Source organism: Gobio gobio, assembly GCF_949357685.1.
Source record: "Gobio gobio genome assembly, chromosome: 2".
NCBI lineage: Eukaryota > Metazoa > Chordata > Actinopteri > Cypriniformes > Gobionidae > Gobio > Gobio gobio.
This window is the reverse complement of record NC_137098.1, coordinates 5,972,073-5,993,972: the sequence shown is the minus strand read 5'-3', so window position 1 is coordinate 5,993,972 and position 21,900 is coordinate 5,972,073. Positions and strand designations below refer to the sequence as shown.

Sequence of the window (21,900 nt, the reverse complement as noted above, 5' to 3'; positions counted from 1 at the left end):
TCTGAGAGAATTTTAGTTTTTTTCTCAGTGTGATGGAACTACTATTCTAGATGGATGAACTTCTGGTTAAGTGTCCAACATATTTTCGCTGGGTACATTTTTCTGAATGCAAACTGTCTGGAATCCAACAATGTTTAAGTTTCATGACGAAAACAGGGTGTAAAGTTTATCTGCAATGTCTTGCCAGATGCTGTTGATAAAGCTTAACTTGTATTGAACCCGGAACATTAATTCAGTATTTCCTCAAATAAAAATCAGTGTGAAGCAGTATTAGCAATGAGGATACATTTTGATTCTCACAGAGGAAACTGCAAAGAGCAAATAAAAAAAAAATTGATTTAGACATTGAACATTTTTTAGCAACATTCCCAAATGATTGGCTCTCACAATGGATTGGGATCAAATGAGTTCATTAGATTTGTCTTAATAGCGATTTCTCCAAAGTTTCTTATCTTAAAGATCTTGTTAGCTCTGTTCCTCAACCTAGTGAGTTGCCTTGCTATCTACTGCCTACATAGGCAGCTGCCTTCTAAGAAAACATTCTGATCTACAGTAGATGGAGCGATTTGGAACATCCTATATACACTCTAAAAGACGCTGGGTTAAAAACAACAAAACTTGGGTTGAAAATGGACTAACCCAGCAATTGGGTTGTTTTAAGCAAACATTTAACCCAACCACTGGGTTAAAACGACCCATTCACTGGGTAAAAACAACCCAATTGCTGGGTTAAAACAACCCAATTGCTGGGTTAGTCCATTTTCAACCCAACTTGGGCTGTTTTTAACCCAGCATTTTTTGAGTGTAGGCTATTTAGGAGTTTAAATTGAAAGTAAATTGAAATCAATTCCAAGTCTTAGCTAAACTATGAGATGCTCATCCACATATTGGATATATCTATAGTCATTATTTCTCTCGACTCCTCACTATGCATTGTGGGATTGTCTTCTCTGTGAAGGATATATCCAATGCTGCCATAGCGTCAACCTGTTAACAGTCACTCCTTTTTTGAGCATAGATCTGAATTTAAATGACTGTATTTGATGAATGCTTTGGAATAAAAGAGGACACTCCAAAATTTATCAAAGCCATTTGTCCAACCAAGTTGTGTTCCAAATTTGAACTTAATATTGCAAAAATTGAGCCCACTAAAATGTTTTAAAGTATGTCCAATGATACCTAATATATGATTACTAAAATATGTGATGGGGACAAAAGGCATGCTAAGGAAACTGACAGTTAACAGGCTATAAGGCTGCATGATATTGTGGTCTATGTTTGTAACAACCCATGCTGCCTAAGAATACTGTCTAGGTAGGCTGCTAACTAGGCTTTAGAACAGAGCTGTTGTCTGTACTCTGAGAGAGAAGGTCAATAAAAAAAAGTTGCACTGACGGTGCATAGCCACTTAGGTTCTCGTAATAGCCATCCACCTCATGCCACCTGTGGGTTTAAGAGTCAGCAGAGACCAGACTAATAAGCAGGAAGCTGCAGAAGGCCACGTTTAACACTGCAGTTTAACAGGCATTCCCTGTGTGCCCTGCGAGAGGCTCAAATATACACAAACATGAGCCATCTATAGTCTCTGTACCAGACCTACTCAAGATCAGGCAAGGTCAAAGTTATTAGCTTAATGAAGTGCTTGGAAAGAACTGTGTTAACATGCTACCCTAACACACACACACACACACACACTTGTTTTTATACAGGTTTATCTTTAGGTAGACTCTCCATACACGGAATGTTTTTCTGTACAAACTGTATATTGGATCCCCTACAGTAAACCTATCCATCACAAAAACCGTTCTGCATTTTTACATTTTCAAAAAACATTGCTCGCTCGCTCACTCACTCACACACTCATGTTGGGTTTTCATGTTTTATGGGGACTTTCCATAGGCGTAATGGTTTTTATACCGTACATACCATATATTCTATCCCCCTACCCCTAAACCTGCCCATCACACACACACACACACACACACACACACTGCCCCTGCCCCTAAACCTGCCCATCACAGGACACATTCTGCATTTTTACATTTTCAAAAAACATCACTTAGTCTGATTTATAAGATGTTTTCCTCATGGGGACCTAAAAATGTCCCCACAAGGACGAGGATTTCGGATATTGCCATCTTTGTGGGGACATTTTGTCCCCATAACGTAGGGATTACCAGTCCACTCTCACACACTCGCACACTCGCACACTCACGCACGCTCACGCACGCTCACGCACGCTCACGCACGCTCACGCACGCTCACGCACGCTCACGCACGCTCACGCACGCTCACGCACGCACACGCACGCACACGCACGCACACGCACGCACACGCACGCACACGCACGCACACACTCGCACACACTCGCACACACTCGCACACACTCGCACACACTCGCACACACTCGCACACACACGCACACTCACGCACACACACGCACACACACGCACACACACGCACACACACGCACACACACACACACACACACACACACACACACACACACACACACACACACACACACACACACACACACACACACACACACACACACACACACACACACACACACACACACTCACACACTCACACACTCACACACTCACACACTCACACACTCACACACTCACACACTCACACACTCACACACTCACACACTCACACACTCACACACTCACACACTCACACACTCACACACTCTCTCACACTCACACACTCACACACTCACACACTCACACACTCACACACTCACACACTCACACACTCACACACTCACACACTCACACACTCACACACTCACACACTCACACACTCACACACTCACACACTCACACGTTTGTTTTTGTGAAATGTGAGGACATTCCATAGGCGTAATGGTTTTTATACCGTACAAACCATATTTTCTATCCCCTTACACTGCCCCTTTCCCTAAACCTACCCATCACACTCACACACTCACACACACACACTGCCCCTGCCCCTAAACCTAGCCCTCACAGGAGACTGTGCAGTTCACTTTCTGTGAAAAAAAACTCATTCTGTGTGATTTATAAGCATTTTGAAAAGTGAGGACATGGGGAACGTCCTCATATTTCACCCTCTTTTTGTAATACCTATGTCATACCCATGTCATTATACACATTTGTGTCCTGATATTTCACAAAAACATGCCCACACACACACACACACACACACACACACAGAATGTGCTGACTCAGTGCTAATTGGTGTAGCTGCCCTCAGGGAAGAACTGTTTCCAGGATAATTAAAAAAACAAAACAATAACAACCCTCCACTTCTAAGTACAACACCGTAATTAAAAGTTGGATTGTTATTGTAACAGAATATGAAACTCACAAAGCAGTGTATCTATTTTTGGGTGGTTGACAAATATACATTTTTAAAATATTATTGTGTGAATTTTAAGTAAATATTATGTAGTGTTCACGTTTTTCTATTATTAACTAATTTCCTATTATTAATTTGAATACAGTCATATACAGTGTGAACTGTAAAAAGTATTAAAAGTACAAATATTTTGTTGCTCAATTAATATGAGGTCATGAAAAACTGATTGTATTATAATAAACAACAATTATACACCTGGTATACAGCTGTTCGGTCATGAAAAGACCTGCTGGTGCAAATGCCCTCTGAAACGCTTTCAAGACGGATTTAAATCCGATCCCTCAAACCACTTCATGAGTTGGTTTGAGACTCAACCATAACAAATCCAGTGTAAATGCATCTGGTTGTTGAAACCACATACCATGAAAATAGCACGGGAATTGAAGATCGGATTTATATTCGTTTGAGGAGACACATTTATGAGGTCAAGAGTAAATGGAAGAGATCAGTAAGAACACATGAAGTGACCAGGTGTAAACAGGCCCTGTGAGAGAATTAAAAAAATACATATTTTTGAATGTTTGTGAATGCATGAGCATTCGAGTGTGTAGCAGATGTACCTGGTAGTTTCCTGTGGGGTCTGCGGGGCTTCATGTCCCGCCGAAACAATATTAGTCAGAGTGACCACATCATCAGAACGACTGTTTCTTTCCTTTCGACTGATGGATCGGTGCGCTTCCGGTGACCACTCCTGTTAAAGCACCAAATGCACATGTGAAAACACATCAAATCATATCTAACTTGTGTTACGAGTTCCTATAATTTTCAGATTTCAATCGTATATTTAAAAAAGGTAACACTTTATTTTACAGTTACTGTAGTACTATTAATTATGCATAATTACATGCAACTAACCCCAAACCTAATCCTAAATTAAGTTAATTAATATTACCCAGTACTTAAATGTATAATTACATTGTAACAATGACACAGAAATAAAGGGTTACACTATTTTAAGGAGTCTTTATTACAGTGTAATTATACATTAAAGTACTGAGTAATAATAACAACTGTACTTACTATAGGGTTAGGATTTGGTTTGGTTTAGCTGCATGTAATTATGCATTATTTATAGTTAGAACTACAGTAACTACATGTAACGTGTAACATAAAATTACATCTAACTTGTGTTACGAGTTCCTATAATTTTCAGATTTCAAGCGTATATTTAAAAAATGTAACACTTTATTTTACAGTTACTGTAGTACTATTAATTATGCATAATTACATGCAACTAACCCCAAACCTAATCCTAAATTAAGTTGATTAATATTACCCAGTACTTAAATGTACATTGTAACAATGACACATAAATAAAGGGTTACACTATTTTAAGGAGTCATTGTTACAGTGTAATTATACATTAAAGTACTGAGTAATAATAACAACTGTACTTACTATAGGGTTAGGATTTGGTTTGGTTTAGGGTTAGTTGCATGTAATTATGCATTATTTATAGTTAGAACTACAGTAACTACATGTCACGTGTAACAATGACACTGTACAATAAAGTGTTACCCAACTTCTGAAACTCTGTTGTTGGGTATTATATTTTACTAACCCTTCAGTAACTAGACTGATTTAACTGTCTTCTAACTTTACAGATTTGCATTTTTAACATTTACAACAAAAATACACACTGATGATCAGTGAGTCAATCATCCAAGAGATTCAGTTCATGATTCAGATGAATCCTACTTTTGACTGAGAATGAGTTGGTAAAAAGAACCACAACAAACGATTCGTCTGCAAAGTATACAGCAACTAAAATTAACTGTTTAGTTTAAACAGAAAAAGGTCAAAAGTTTGGAAACATTACTTTTTTTTATGTTCTGCTCATCAAGCCTGCATTTATTTGATCAAAAATACAGGGGGGAAAACTGTAATATTGTCAAATATTATTACAATTTAAATTAATGGTCTTCTATTTAAATAGATTTTAAAAATGTAATGTATTCCTGTGATCAAAGCTGTATTTTCAGCATCATTCCTACAGTCTTCAGTGTCACATGATCCTTCAGAAATCATAATAATATGATGATTTATCAATGTTGGACACAGTTGTGCTGCGTATATTATATTTTTTATAACCTGTAATATTTTTTTCAGGATTTACTGATTAATAAAAAGTAAAAATAAATAAATAAAGTACTTTTGTAACAATATACACTACTGTTCAAAAGTTTGGGGTCAGTCATTTTTCCTTAAAAAAAAAAGAAGAAATTAATCCTTTTATTTAGCAAGGGTGTGTTAAATTGATAAAAAGTAATAGAAATATTTTCTAACAATATAAACCTTAACTGTTTTGAATAAAAGCTGTTTATTGGATCTTTTTACTCAATGAATCCTGAAAAAAGTATCACAAAATATTAATCAGCACAACTGTGTCCAACATTGGTAATAAATCATCATATTTCATTTCTGAAGGATCATGTGACACTGAAGACTGGAGTAATGATGCTGAGCTTTGATCACAGGAATAAATCATATTTAAAAGTATATTACCATTATAAATCATTATTTTAAATTGTAAAAAATATTCCACAATATTTTTCTGTATTTTTGAAAAAATAAATGCTTTGATGAGCAGAAGAGACTTTAAAAATAGTAATGTTCCAAACTTTTATTTTTCAAAATGACTAAAATTAGGTTCAATCCATCCCGATCAATAAATAGCCTTGTTTTAAAGAAGAACAAAAATACAGAACAGTCACACAATCAATGTGACATAACCGCACTTATATTCAGAGTCACATGCTGGACGATCGACTATCACTGTGCACAGAGAGAGAGAGAGAGAGAGCGAGAGAGCGAGAGAGCGAGAGAGCGAGAGAGCGAGAGAGCGAGAGAGCGAGAGAGCGAGAGAGCGAGAGAGCGAGAGAGCGAGAGAGCGAGAGAGCGAGAGAGCGAGAGAGAGAGAGAGAGAGAGAGAGAGAGAGAGAGAGAGAGAGAGAGAGAGAGAGAGAGAGAGAGCCTGTTCCTGTTTACATGCCATACAAAGAACTCCAGTGTGCTGGCAGAACAGGGAGGATGCCAGAAGATTCCTCTGGAGGTGTCACTTACCTGGGCAAACTCGACTAAAAGCTTGGTTTTAGCTCTGTGACTGCCATTCCCTCTCCCACTGCTCGATTAAACATTCACACCGTGGGGGGAACTCGAAATTTTGGACACACTCAGATTCCAGATTCCTCCGAGGATCCCACCTCATTTGCACAAACGGAGGTGCTGACACTGGCACTGTGTGTCTGGGTGTGTGTGTGTGTTGAGGGGGGGTCTGGGAAGGATTTGCCATTAGGGAGAGGGATCCGACATTCCAGAACCCACTCATGGGCCATGCAAAGACAACAGCTCATTCACACTCAACCCATTAGTTATTCACCACCCCTGGAGCCCGGGGCCCAAAACAGCTCAATGGTTGACGACGCCGCAACACTGTTTGAGTCTGTAAATGTCACATCTTTTCTAAGCGAAAGAAGTTTGTAGACTGGTTTTCACCTGGTCTTTCCTGGGATGTAGCAAATATAATAAACAAAGCAGCATTTTGCACTATACCTCCAACTGCGGCCAGTTCATGCTCATGCCGGGCCCATGGGTGTTCCTCCACCACCTGAGGTCCTCCGTGTCATTGGCTGCGTTGATGGTCTGGCCGAGGTCTCGGTACAGGGCTCGGAATCTGCATGGGGATTTTCCACATACTCTGTCAGGACAGGTTTTATTTGCGCACAAGGAAGTGTATGTTAAAAAAAAAAAACTTTGATTGTGCTTGCCAAGACAAACATCGCTTACTAATGCTTTGGCCAAGTGCCAAATATGAGTAAAAATCTACGTTTGGCAAGTATATGAAATGGTGTCAATCACCAGTTGACTGGTAACATTTGATGAATTCTAACAATGCAATGTTGTGAGAACATGAATGTGAACGACGCTCGGGATAGTTGGCGAGCCAGAGCTGCATCGTCACAAAAGTTGAAGGCATGCCAATTTAAATATTCAAGTGCAAGAAGACGCAAAAGGGATCTCTATTCGTTACTCACACGCTGTGTGGGATGTCTAGGGGTTGAACGACTTGAAAGTCGAGTCGACTAGTCGCTGATGACGTTAGTAATGAACAAATAAGCCTGAACCTTGAGCTGAGACGTGAACTAGAGCTTAGATCGGGCTCAAAAAAAAATGACCGACACATTAACTGTAAATATGAGCCCGAGCCTGATTTAAACCCGACCATTTTTTAATACGTGGCCGTTCTGACAAGAACGAGCCTGTAATGAACGAAGCGGACCGGTGTGACGCTCAGCTCAATTTTGTTTTATATCAATTTACACTAATATGAATGTTGTTTTTCAAATTAAGTGCAAAGATGCGAGTGGGTCAGAAATTACTTTGGTGGTTATATTTTGTTTAATATTAAGTTTTGTTTTGTAGAAAGCCTTTCTTTAAACTGAATTTCGTTTTGTATAAATTGTATCTTAATTTTAATCAATATTTCATCAGCCAATTGGCTGGATTTAATAAATAAGAAGTATATAGGCTGTAGCAGACAATAATCGTGACATGGAGGCGCGGGAGCGATCACTTTCATTGCACATGAACTGGAGCGTGTCTCATAAATAAACCGAAACTCAGCAGCTACTTTCCTCACAGACATGAGAAATGTGTGTATAAAAGCTTGAAATGTCCACTTTTAAATGAAACAATTCGAAACGAAAAGAAATAGGCTAGTTAAGCAAAGCGAGCAGCTCATGACTGGCGTCTCAGAGCGGTCCTGCGCGCTCCAACGCTGCATTTTAGACTAATCATGACTTGTGCAACTTTGTACACATTTGTTTCTTAGTTGTAGTATTAGTTCTTACTTTGCTAAAAATATATATTATTTCTGATTATGGCATAGCTTTCTGCTCACCCAATTAGGCTAATAAAGTAATGATTAACAAACGCTTGATCAAGGGCCCGGCCCGAGGATAGTGGCGGGAAATCTTTTTTTTTTGTGCACAGTTATGGCATATGACACAGCGCTGCCCAAAAGGTTATTGCTCCTAAATAACAGCTTTTGTTTATCTTTGGGTCTTTATATTTCTCACAGATTTCTGCTCGTTTTGATGCATCAGATGCAGATAAAGTAGCCCAGTAAAGATTACATCTATATGAATGCATTCGTGAAGAGCGATTGCATGTGAATGAATTCTACCTGGCAGCATCTCTCTACTAATAGTGAAGCTGTGGGTTTTAGTCAGTGATGCGTAACGCGTTACTCTAATCGGACTACTTTTTTCCAGTAACGAGTAATCTAACGCGTTACTTTTGCAAACCAGTAATGAGATTAAAGTAACTTATCCAAGTCACTGTGCATTACTATTTTTGTCATTTTCCTTAGTAAAAATATACATTTTTGCTTTCTTCTTGCGTCAGGGAGAGTATTTATGTTAAGTGAAGTCAAGAAAGACTGTCTTAATAAATTTTTTATCAAAACATGTTTTTGTTTTTTTCAGGAAATATTTTTTAATTTCAACTTAAAATGTCAGGAGATGCATTGTTGACGTTACTGTTAAAAATGCACTTCCAATAAAGTGAGTTTTGGCAAAAACGGTTATAATTTCTATGTTGAGGCGTACATATTACTTTTAAAATCAAGTAATCTGTAAAGTAACTAAGTTACTTTTTAAAGGAGTAATCAGTAATCAGATTACTTTTTCAAAGTAACTGTGGCAACACTGGTTTTAGTTATGATAAAACTTTCTATTTTATTGATAAATCACAGAACAGTGTTGAAAATACATTTCTGCGCTACTGAATGATTTGGTGTGCGTCGTGCACGATCTCTGCATGATGTGCGTGCGTTACAATGCAGCACGCATTCGTTTAGGCGATTAACTTACGTGTACAATAAGCTGTTTAAAACGTGCTTTCTCCCGATCAATTTTGAGCATCCAGATTGCATAATCAAACATGTCTTGTGGAGAGCTCTCGGAGTATGTCTTTATTTGTCATTTTAATTGTTGGAAACGGAGCGTGTGTGTCAGGAAATGGCTTTATCCTTTTGCGCCCTCTATAGGCCAGGTAGTCGATAGACCAACTAGTCGATGTCAAGCTTAAAGCATCATGGCAGAGCATTAAAGTCAGTTAGTCGACTAGTCTGTGCAACCCCTAGTGCGCGCACAAATCTGAAGCACACACCCAGAAAGCAGTGTCTCAGACAGCGCGCAAATACTGAAATAAGCTCTGTTTCACGTCTTCTTGCACTTGAACGGACATATTGGCACAAAGTGATGTCAAAAAATGCAAGTCTCGGCAAGTATCCTAGTAAACACAATTGGTTATAGCTTTGAATGTACGTAAACAGTCAAGAAAAACAATGAATGTGTTCAGTATCAGTGCATTGGATCCGTGCATTCGCTCTTAAAGTGACAGCAGCCTAATATATTTCTGCTGCTGTCTGTTTTTAATGTTAAATCAAACAACAAAAGTTATTCTTGACTGAATAACTTGAATAAGGGTTAATCTATGTTTAATTTAAACAGTGAATATTCCAGTGTTATTTTACATTTGATTACTTTAGTCTCTATCTGTTAACTTTACTAGCCTGACTAATATAAATTTAAAACATTATAAAGACAAGTAGTTTTAACTGTGGTATTGGAATAGAGAATTGTGAGTTTTCACTGGTATCTAAACTTCTGGCTTCATAACAGACTCAATGGTCAGTAAAAAATAAAAAAAATAGGCCCCACTTTTAAATCCCCTACCACAGAAATATATTTTGACGTTTGTGGGGGTAAAACAGCTTGTCACTGGGGCATCACCCATAAAAGGACAACTTTTTAGCATAATAGCACCTTTTAGTAGTATCAATATGTTCACTTAAAGGGGTAATTCACAGCTGACAAGATGGGCTCTTACTAAAACTTGGCTGTCTATGGATTAGAAACTTGTATTAAAAACAAAATTGTGCGACATGACTAGAGAAAACAGAGAAAGAGAGCTGTGGCGTTCCCTTTTGCCAAAAACTTCAACACACAATGCACTTTTGATTATGCCAGACGATCTCACTGTCTGTGGGCAGGAATACAAAAATGCGGAAGTTCAATCTGAAATTCTGACAAAAGCCCTGGAGCTGTCAAAAGTCTGCCGAATCCGGTGTACTTTTGATGACAAATATAAATCTGGGAGAAGGTAGAATTCATTCACACGCAATCGCTCTTCACGAATGCATTCATACAGATGTAATCTTTACTGGGCTACTTTATCTGCATCTGATTCAGAACAAGCACAATGCACTTTTGATTATGCCAGATGATCTTACTGTCTGTGGGCAGGAATACAAAAATGCGGAAGTTCAGCCTGAAATTCTGACAAAAGCCCTGGAGCTGTCAAAAGTTTGCCGAATCCGGTGTACTTTAGATTACAAATATAAATCTGGGAGAAGGTAACATGGAGAAAGAGTTCACAATTTGTATTAACATATGCTTTTACTGGAGTAATAATGTATTAGGGTTACTGTAATTATACTCCAGTACTTGATTTGTGTACTTTCTACTTTACTAATCGGTCCTTAGTATAAGTACCTTTTTATAATTTTACTTGAGTAAAAGTACATCTGTACTAGATTTGTAATGTACTTAACTACTATAAGTAATCGATGAACAACGTTTATTATTTATTCTAGCCAGCATTAGTTTATAAGAAAGATTAGTGTAGAAAATTGATATGTAGTGAGTAGGGATGGGCAACAGTGGTCGAGTAATCGAGTACTCGAACGTGACAGCGGTCATCGATCATGAGAACGATGATCGCCCTGAAAAAAAAAATATTTGTCTCTTTTTTTTATTGGTTATTGCGTCGTTTTGCGCGGTACCGGAGGTCTGATTGGTTAGCGTTATACAGCCTCCAGACCGCGGCGAAATAAAGTGAAGAGGCGTGCACTGCAGTGATGTCTGGAATCACTGATCATTAAATGGTTAGTGCAAGATGTGCAGCGCCAATCATAGCATTATAATGAGAACACCGTGGAAAATGCTGTAAATGATCTGTGCTTAGTTCCCCGTTTATCAGCTTATCCTCAGAGAAACTAGCGAGAACACTCAGACTAGCGCGTGAAGTTCATGTGCGCATTCGCGTCCTTTTCTGCAGATGCAGAAGATTACCTTTATGTTGTTTATCTGATTAATCTAATATAAAACGCGTTTGGTTGAGCTTAATAAGATAGAAAAGCGCTGCCGTTATACCGGCTGTTCATTCTCTTCAGTTTCAGCTCAAATGCATTAATGCTCGAGCTCGACATGGTTTAGAGACAGATATTCTTTTCAGATAGGCTATTTCTTTCTCAGACTCATTGATATTAGTAATGCAGCAGTGCTATACTGTTCTCATATTTTTTTAACAGTAGACCTAGTTTATTTAAAGTTGTTTTTCGTTATGAGTTTGAAAACGCGCAGTGATGTCTATAAACACTTCGATCTTGAATAATAAAATTAAGTGCATGATGTGCAGAGTCAATCTGTCAAAGCATTATAATGAGAACACGATGTTAATAAGATGTTGTTTCTGTGCTTTCGTTGTCCGTGTATCAGCGTTGTTAAGGGTTCGAGCGCATTCAAAATGTTCCGTTTCAAACCCTTCGCCTGTAAAATCTAGCACGCTGAAGTTCACGTGCGCATTCACGTCCTTTTGTGTTGATTTATGTAGTAATAGGTTCATAATAATCTTCATATTAACATTGATATAGGGTGCGTTTGGTTGAGTTTATTAACCAGCTAGCAAGCTCTGCAGGGTGGTGTTATTCCACAGTTTCAGCTCAAAGGCAATGCTCGATATTACTGACTTGGTTATTTGAGTCCTTTTATAAAGATGTTTCTTTTTCAAAGACATTTATGCATCATAATCAAGCAGTTATTTTTTGTTTTATATGTTCATGTTTTCATATACCTGTTTTCATGTCACGTTTGTATTTGTCAACAACCATTTTCATAACAGTTTTCATTATCTCAATAACGGACATGCCCCGCCCCCTGCACATGCCCCGCCCCCAATTACTCGAGTACTCGTTTTTGAGACCTATCGATGATCGAAATGAGAAATTGACAAAAATGCCCATCCCTAGTAGTGAGCTGCAAATAAGCAAATATTTGAATTTATTAGCAAAACGTATTATACACTATCAAATTAATAAATGTCAAAATACTAAAATTATATAAATATTATTTTAATAATAATATTCTTTCATATATATAAATAAATTGGTAAATAATAATTGTTGTTATTAAATAAAATATTATTTAAAAATAATTTTAAAAAATTGGGAAAAACTAAATTATAAAAATAATTAAAAGGTAAATTATAATACAATAAATGTGTAAATCTGTGGTATAAAATGCAATGCACAGATGCCACATGGGGCAAAATGCGTTAACAGGAAAGTTATGCTAACATACTCATTTTATATCATTTCTAGCTGGCATCAACAGGTAAGATGCATGGATGTTAATTTGTGTTATTTTACCTAAAATAGCCCAATGTCCACATTGATGCATTTCAGTTAAAGCTACACTGAGTGATATTTTCCCCCATCTAGCGGTTAAAAGGTAAATGACCATCCAGTGAATATTAGTTTCTGTTCCTCTCAATTCCGATTTTGTTTTAACTCCTACGGTGGCCGATTTAGTCCAAGATTAACATGGCTTCCAGTTCGACCTCGTCCACATTCGACACGGTGCCATCGAGTGTTAAAACGCGAAAGGCGAAGCTTGAATTCACGGGTATGTCCCTCTTTGGCTAATGTACTTTCAAGATGGAGGGGCAACATGGCGACCGACATTCAAACCCCTCACCCGTATGTATTTTCAATGGCATATTATAAACTTACGAGAATACTTTATTACTTGAAAGAAGTAAATATACATTAATGAGCACATATATTTTTGAAAGAACTAAGTGTTTTTAGCTAAGAATAAACTAAAAAAGTTACACAGTGTTAGCCTGGATGCCAGCCGAATTTAGCCCCGCCCACAATTTTTTTTGCTCGGGCAATTCGGTCTGGACTCGCTCCATAGAGGAGGAATTATGCCCGAACAGAAACTGTTCGGACCAATGAAATTGTCAGGGCGGGCTTTAGACGATGATGGACAGATGATCAACAGTAACGTAATCATCCACGTCATCGAAGGCTCTTGGGTTGAATTTGCTCTCATCCTAAACGGAGAACTTGTTCGTATATGCGTTCACCTTCACTATTTCTCTCAGAAATGATGATCGTGTTGGTAAGTACTCTGTGTATCCTTAAATTACTTTATTACTGGCAAAGATCGTTTACACTCATCTTTTTCTTGTAACGTTACTTAATCCAGCGTGCGTGCAGACAGGGTTTCCAAGTGTTTTTGCAATGTCGCGCACAATTGCTACTCAAAACTATAGCCCAAAACAATAACTTTCCAGGGGGTTCTCCGGAAAAAAATGGCGTTTGGTTGGCAAAATATGTTATTTTGGCAAGGTTGCCTGCTAAAATTTGCATTCCTGGGTTTATATAATCACATAATTGGGGTCGCTTCAACCCGCGGACATGGAGAAAAACACGGACTTGGCAACAGTGCAGTTGAGTTCTGTTGACATTTGACAACTAACGTTACGCGTCGCTCCGTTGCTCTGATTGGTTGTGGGTCTATCCAATTGAGGTCTTTCCTGGCTCGGTTGAAACACGCCCCATAATCAAAGCTCATTGGAGCGGTACCAGACTCATATTCTGACTAGAATTGAGTATGGCCACGCCAGGCTAACACAGTGTAGCTTTAAATTAAAATCAACTGCTCCCCCTTCTACAGCAGATTTAGTTCACAAATAACTGACAGTCATAACCTAATATCCCGGTTCTTAATATGCTCTAATATCCCGGTTCTTGATATGCTCTAATATCCCGGTTCTTGATATGCTCTAATATTCATGGCTCATTTTGAGTCACTCTAAACGGCTCATTGAATCAGTGAGTCAATCGTATCAGTCCAATTCACAGATGAATCGTTCAGGGCTGTGTTTCCCAAAAGCATCCATTTCACCAGGTTCATTGAAAAGAATCAGCTCTCTCAAGAATTGGACATCGCTCTTACGTCTCAGAGGAGGTGGCGATTTTTTCAGTTCAAAATAACGAGGAATGATATATGTTGTAATCAGGGGCGGTTCTAGGATTTCCATTTTAGGGGGGCTTAGCCCCCAGGGTGAGGGTATTTTAGGGTCCAAATTGCGCTATTAACTAGTAGCTTACTAACATGCACATCCATAGGATGGCTGTTTATTAATACTTATAAAGAAATACTTATAAAGCTCCCCAGAGAAAATGTTTATTTCTCTGATCTACATATGTGCATTTTAAGATGTTCTGAAGGCCACATTTTTTTTTTGATAAAAACAGCTTGAAAACCATGTCACTGGGCAGTAGATTATTTGTGTCTCTTATCTCCACATCTCTCTTTTTCTCTGCTTTTATCTTGCACCCAGTCTCTTCCCCTCCTAACGCTGAGCTTTAACTGATATAGTTTTTCCATTTTCGTCAGAGAAGAAAGTAAATATGGTTTACATATTAACATACTGATATTTTTCTGATATTATTTAATATACTGATACTTTTCTTAGACACGTTAATTTAAATTTAAAGTTTTAAGTTTATTAAATTAATTCAAAAAATAAACACATTCATTACTAATCTTATGCCCAATACAGGCTGAAATGGATGAGCTTTTTTTTATTTACTGAAGGCTACAAATGGAATAATATTAATTTTCAATATGTACACATTCATTATTAATTGTATGCCTAATCTGAAGAAAACGGTTTCGTTAATATTTCTTGCTTGTTAATTACATTATGAATCACATTGGCCTATTTTCAATTCAAATTGGCGAAATTAGACAAAAGTGTAGGCTATTCATTTGCCTGAATATTTTTGTTTAACATTTCTGACTTAAAGAAGCAGCTGTCTTAGCTTACATTTCTCTCACTTGACGTCGAGTCGTGCTGAAGCCCCCCTAAAAAGTGTCTAGAACCGCCCCTGGTTGTAATGGAGTAAAAAGTATGATATTATGCTTTTTTGAACGTAGTGAAGAGTTTCCCAAAACAAAAATACTCTGACAAAGTACAGAATACAGATAAAATACTTAAGAACAGTAAGGAAATAAAAAATAGATACAAAGTTGGTTGAAAATTGGTGAACTTATCCTTTAAGGTACTACTACAACTAGCATCATGTCGCTAAGCAGCTCGGCCAAGCACCGCTCACATTTTCTTCGAATCTAGTTCTTTTGTCAAAGTCAATTTCATAACCACTGCTAACAGAACAAAAGGCCCAGGGAACATTAAGTACCATGGAAATTCAAAGAATGAGGGAGGGATAGAGTAAACACAAAGATTCCTGTACATGAAACTAAACTATATGATTAACACACAGCTCCCCACCAGCCCTGTAATTACAGCTCAACAAAACTGTGCAGAGACAGGTTTGAAGGGTGTTGTTTGTGTTGCCATTCTGAACATGTAACTCCACGCGGATTGAGCGAACACAGATGAACTAGTATCTGTTCATTGTTTAAAAGCAGCGAGTTGCCCTAGCGTTCAGCTCTTTTGAAATGACCCTGGTTAATGGTCAACGACATGCTCAGAATTCCTCATTAAGTAAACAAAATGATAGCAGAAAGCACGGACAAAACAAATAAGCACTTATTAATGGTTAACATTCTTCAGTTTTCAGCTATGAGACACATTAATGACCACAAACTATTTCGAGAGCCCGAGGATATTGATATGGCCTTTATAAATGAGGACTCGACACTGAGAAATGTTTGCGACAGAGCTTTTCATTGCACAACTCACAACTACGCCGACATCTGTGCCTGTCAGTCTCTCAGTGGCTCGGTTTCAAACTCTAATGAGTGCCCCAACTAGACGGCATCATATTAGGCATCATGACTGTATTTCCTGGCTCCAAGACAGAGCCAAGAGGAATGTCGACTAAAAATATTATTTCATTCAAAAAAAATATTGAATCAAGTCTATTTTACTCAATATTTGGTTATGATTATTAGAATATTGCATATTTTACAATGGCACACACTGTGTAAAGGTCCTAGATCACGTCGTTTTCATTTTTTCGGTTTTATGGAGTACTGAAAGTCTTTTGGGAAGATGTTTCGGCAGCTGAGCAATCGGTATGTTGTTAAAAAACAGTACAATCCACTGAACACACAGCACTTGAGTCCCTCACAGCCTCGTTCTCATTCCGGTCAAATTAAATATGGCAATACCCTGATTAGGTCTATTGGAAGCTGCCTATTAAATAAGTTTTAGCCAAATTCTGTAAAAGTATCACATGTATACTTTTTGGATAAGGCAATCCCAGAATGCATGAGGGAAATATTAGCTAAGATGGTGGATAAAGTCAAGAGAAATGCCTATGATGAATATCTGCATACTGTATTCAATACTAGAAAATATTGATCGATTGAGACTGTAATTAAAAATTAACAATTTTATCTAATGTGTGTGTGCTGTGCATTTATTATGCAGTGTTAGAGTAGAGTCATTAGGCTCTGTTAACTCCTGGTATTAAGATCAGATCACAAGTACACGAGGGAGACACATTAATGGTGTTTTAATCCGTCTCTTTTGTCCACTTTCAACCACTTCTGTCCTGATTTCTTCGAGGGGAGGGTCTATGGGCGGGTAAATGTATGGGCTTTTTCAGATCTTTCCATCTAATGGACAAAATTTGACATATGAAACGTGTCCGGAGACGACGGGAAAACACACAGAGAGCAGCAGCTTTAGTTTCTGCTCTGAGACCAGCTGAACGCTGTGAGTGTGTGTGTTAGACATCAGGAATGGTGGGAGAACATTGAGCTGGTACGTTTTTCATCTCCAAACCAAACTTGGGTCTCCAGCCGACAAAGTTTAAACCCGTCTGGCTAGCGCATCCCATAATGTTCACGCATTAGGTCAGTAAGACGGAGAGAAGACAGTCTTTTGTGGCTGTTTGAACACATTCAACCACATGAGCACCAGGGGTGTCCAAACTCGGTCCTGGAGGGCCGCTGTCCTGCAGAGTCTAGTTCCAGCTTGCCTCAACACACCTGCTGGAGGTCTCGAATATGCCTAGTAAGACCTTGATTAGCTGTTTCAGGTGTGTTTAATTGGGGTTGGAGCTAAACTCTGCAGGACAGTTGCCCTCCAGGGGCCTGTACCATGAAGGTAGTTGAACAAACTCAGGGTTTTGAGTTGACAAAACCAAACCGATGCAATCAAGCTTTATTGGTACCATGACGCAGCTCATCAACTTTCTCTGTCAACTCAGGCTTTGATCCTGAGTTTGGGATTTTAGCTGTGACATCAGCAGTGAACAGCCAATCACACGCTGTGGATCAGTAAAACTGAGATCCACTTCTCGCGAGAGAAGCAGCAAGATTAATTTCTCTCTTCTGCAGAATATTACATGATTGAAAAATATTAAGAATTTAAACAAATTTACACAGCAAGAAGAAAAGAGCTGTCTATAAAAGAGGAAACTTAAAGAAAATATTCACTACGTCAATGCAAGTAAAAGTTATGAAGAGAGTTTAGTTGATATATAGAGAATTGAGTAATGTAGTAATTTTTATAGCTTTATTTATTGATTTTAATTTGTATGACCTTTGTATAGGCTATTTATATTAATTTCAACTAAGTGCCTATTAATGATTGATTAACTAAAATGATACATGTGTAATTTAAAATGTATGTAATGTTTACATTTTATTAATTTATTTTTTAAATTTATGTAATGATTACAGGTATAATAATTACATAAATGATATCTAAATCATTCAAAATTATTATTATTATAAATAAGCATTGTTAAAAGCCAGACACTTTAGTCTTTAATAGCCATTTGCTTTGTAGTGACCTTTAATGTGGAGTAGAAACAGGGGGAGTGACTTTATTGCATCAGAGGTGTGTCACTTTGCTCACAGCTGATTGGTCCAATTTCAGTTTGATCTCTTATCCAGAACATAACCTGCCCTGGAGCAGGTTAGCCGTGGAGCGTAAGTTACTATGGAGATGAACACCGCTAAAAGCCAAACCACTTTAATGGTACCTAAAACCCAGGATTAGCACAAACTAAGCTTAAACATATCTGGCTAGATAGCTAAACCGGCTTCATGGTATAGGCCCCTGGACTCATTGTCTACACTATGAAAACAATCTGTTCGAATGTGTTTTCCACTACCTCTGGAAGTGGTCGAAAGTGGATAAGCTCAAAACCTGCATTTAGTGCATCCCCTTGTTTTCCGATCGACCAAAACGCATCTTAAAAGGTGCAGTATGTAAGAATGACAGCTATTGGTTGAAATGGGCACTACAGTCCAAATTCAAAATATTGTTTGCCCCGCCCCCTCCTCCACAGACTCGACGCTCACGCGGGTTACCAGTTTAAGGACACAAAACAGAAACGAGCAAAATTGACAATGGAAGGCGAGGAGACTTACACACTGTAAGCTGATGATTTGATTAATCCGCGTTTTAAAATTATACACAAAATACTATTGGGTAAACTGTCAGCATGCGTTATCGCACAGACTAAAACAAAAAAACATTTCAAAGTAAAATAACTGGCTGTAACATTGTTTTTTGGAGAAACGGGTATGTTTCCTAAATATCTGCAAACATATGGTATTTTATGCTTTAGTAGAGTCAAAAACTTACATTCAGCACCTTTTATACCAGGTGTAAACAGGGCCTTAGATTCTCATGGACTCTACTCTAAATCCCTGTTTGGTTGGTGCGTGTGAACGTCCATTAACGGACTTGCTGCTGACACAAAGAGTTTCAAATCCAAAATATTATTTAGCACGCTGTCCTAGAAGATAAGTGTCTGTGTGAACTGTGAAAAGCAGTGCATGGCAGAGGGACTGACCCGTCATTGTTGGAGAGGTCCATGTGCTGGTGTATGTCCTGGAGAACTTCTTTAAAAAAGCGCAACCTCTTCTTTTCGGCCTCCTGGGTGATTTCAAACACTTGCTCCATGTCCTCCATGTAACGTGGGTTACAGCGATTCAGCTCGTCCAGGGCTCTCTCATAACGCTCCTTAGCCTGAGGAAATACATCCAAAAATAATAATATAAGCAAGTCATGGGAGACGGTCCACAAGGTCACTACCAAAGATCAGAATTTCCTGTTCAGAATACATCTAGTGGACCAATGAATATTCACAAGGTTGTTGAAACTAAAGGAGAAAGCTGTACTACTTTCTTAATTTTTACATCACATTGGATCAAAGCATCGTCTAAATGAAATGTAAATGTACCAATATGAATTTCATGACTATCTGAAAGAGACAACAAGTCTGCTTTTATCAATTATGGAAAAATAAATGCTTTTAAAGGGGGGGTTTCAGTCAATCGCATGTCAATCTTGAGTACCTATAGAGTAGTATTGCATCCTTCATATCTCCGAAAATCCTTTAGTTTTATTATATTTATAAAAGAAAGATACGCTGTACCGAGTCTTTCCGGAAAAAAAAACGAGCGGCTGGAGGCGTATCGTGTGGGCGGAGCTAAAGAATGACAAACGAGCAGCTATTGCGTTAAGAGCGTCTGAAAGCTGTGACATCCTTAAACATGGAGAAAAAAACATTATCCTAAATAAACCATGGAGATCAATCAGATTTAGCCATATATGATCCAGAATCAGATCTAGAGGCTGAAATTGAACAGGAGAAGCAGCAACGACGACTACAGCAGGACGTCTCTATGGTGTGTGTACTGTAACTGTAACATATATACTTGCTTTGAGGCTTGTCATGCGCAAGTTTTACAACATTTGTGTGTGTTTACTAGTGGTTTATGAGGACATAATTTGGTTTATGGACTATTATATGTGATTTAATGTTAGCAGTAGCAAGCGGAACGGTTTTGCACGTCAGACTAATGCGTGTTTACATAGAAAAACAATGGAATAGTAGCGCATTTGAATGAACGAGTCGATAGCTAACAACCAGGGCTTAAAAATGGAAAAAAATATCAATCGGTTCACTCCGAGCAGAATCGATATTATAGCGTTTCCGTTTTTGTGTTCCTCAATAAACATTACTGTTCCGAAAACGGTTTGATTTGAAAAAATACCGGTTATTAACGTTATTTTAATTTAGCCTATTCTTTAAACAAATATGTATAAATAGACTTATTTTCACTCAATAATAATATAACGCATGGTAATTAAACTTGAATATTTATTTCATAACATTTTTAAAACCACAACAGAAATACATGCATTAATTACAAAGCATAAACAGCGGACCTGTTTTAATGGAGCGTTAGACAATCGAAAGTGGCCCTCTATATGCCGAATTCTTTTCAGAAGAGTGATAACATTCTTTGTAACGTTACATAACTTTTTTTTCAACACGACTTGTTTTAAAAAATGTATGAATAAAGAATAAATAAACTGGATAACCATTAATGCACCGTCAACTGCTAATTTCAAAGCAAACACTGCGCAACACGTCCTTGCATCACATAATCAAATTTAGTCAGCTAATAAAGCTTGATCATTTAATGCAATATAACATACCATTTAATACGAAGCATCAACCGTCTATATAGAAAACATTGACCTGTATTGGCAATCTGAAAGACTATAGGAAAAATGTTTGATAGATGCTAGTAGCCTGCTTGGATAGGCTTAAACGAAATCCACAAACTAGCCTAAATCAGACTATTTGAGCTTAAAGTCTGTACTACTTATTTAAACGCTCGAAAAGAATGTCCTTCAATACCTGCGCTTTCATTGTAGACCTCAGCGGGGAAAGAAATGTACTTGAGGCATGAAAATGCGCACTCTACACCGACGGTAGATTCATAGATGATGTTGCGCGGGCATTTCATTCACGCTTGATCTGTCAGCGTCACATGCTGTACTACTCTATTCATTATTGGTCACTGCCAAATTAAAATATTAAAGAGAACGATAAAATAACGTTATTAACCGGTTAATGGTCATTTCAAATTAACGTTTCTGTTCAGAACGATTCAAATTGATTTTGATTTCATTTTCGTTTTTGTTCCTCTTAAAATTTCGTTCGTTTCCGGTTTTCGTTTTCGTTCCTTGAACCGGTTCGGAGCCCTGCTAACAACACAAAGACATTTGAAGCAGTTTACTCAGCGCCTGCTCCCAAAACACGAGTCACGGCCGTGAACATTAATCACTGGGACCGCTCCATCTTTCAGCATTAGACGAGCTACAAATCCGGCGTCAAACTGGGCCTTGTTTATAAAACAATCGCTGCCGAAATGCAGGGAATAAGGAAATTCCGGCCCATTTGACGTCACACAGACCCATACTCGAAAAAAACTTTCCGAAACTTGTGAGAAACCGGGATGAGTATTTTTGGCACAGAAATACTCCATCAAACGTCCAACTTAATTTTTGAAACTTTGTCCATGTTTAGCATGGGAATCCAAGTCTTTAACAGTGTAAAAAAAC

At 38.0% G+C, this 21,900-nt stretch overlaps 1 protein-coding gene across 10 annotated transcripts in view; it reads right to left on the bottom strand.

Annotated features, from left to right (window-relative positions):
• The window catches only part of pacsin3 (protein kinase C and casein kinase substrate in neurons 3), an 82,748-nt gene that overhangs the window by 11,449 nt on the left and 49,399 nt on the right, over nt 1–21,900 (bottom strand). For all 10 annotated transcript variants that reach the window (XM_079806782.1, XM_079806784.1, XM_079806788.1 and 7 more), the window contains 3 exons: nt 19,334–19,509; nt 6,964–7,084; nt 3,972–4,102 (listed from right to left, as the gene is read on the bottom strand). In XM_079806782.1, coding sequence (XP_079662908.1) covers nt 3,972–4,102; nt 6,964–7,084; nt 19,334–19,509 — 428 coding nt within the window. The remainder of the gene's footprint in view (nt 1–3,971; nt 4,103–6,963; nt 7,085–19,333; nt 19,510–21,900) is intronic.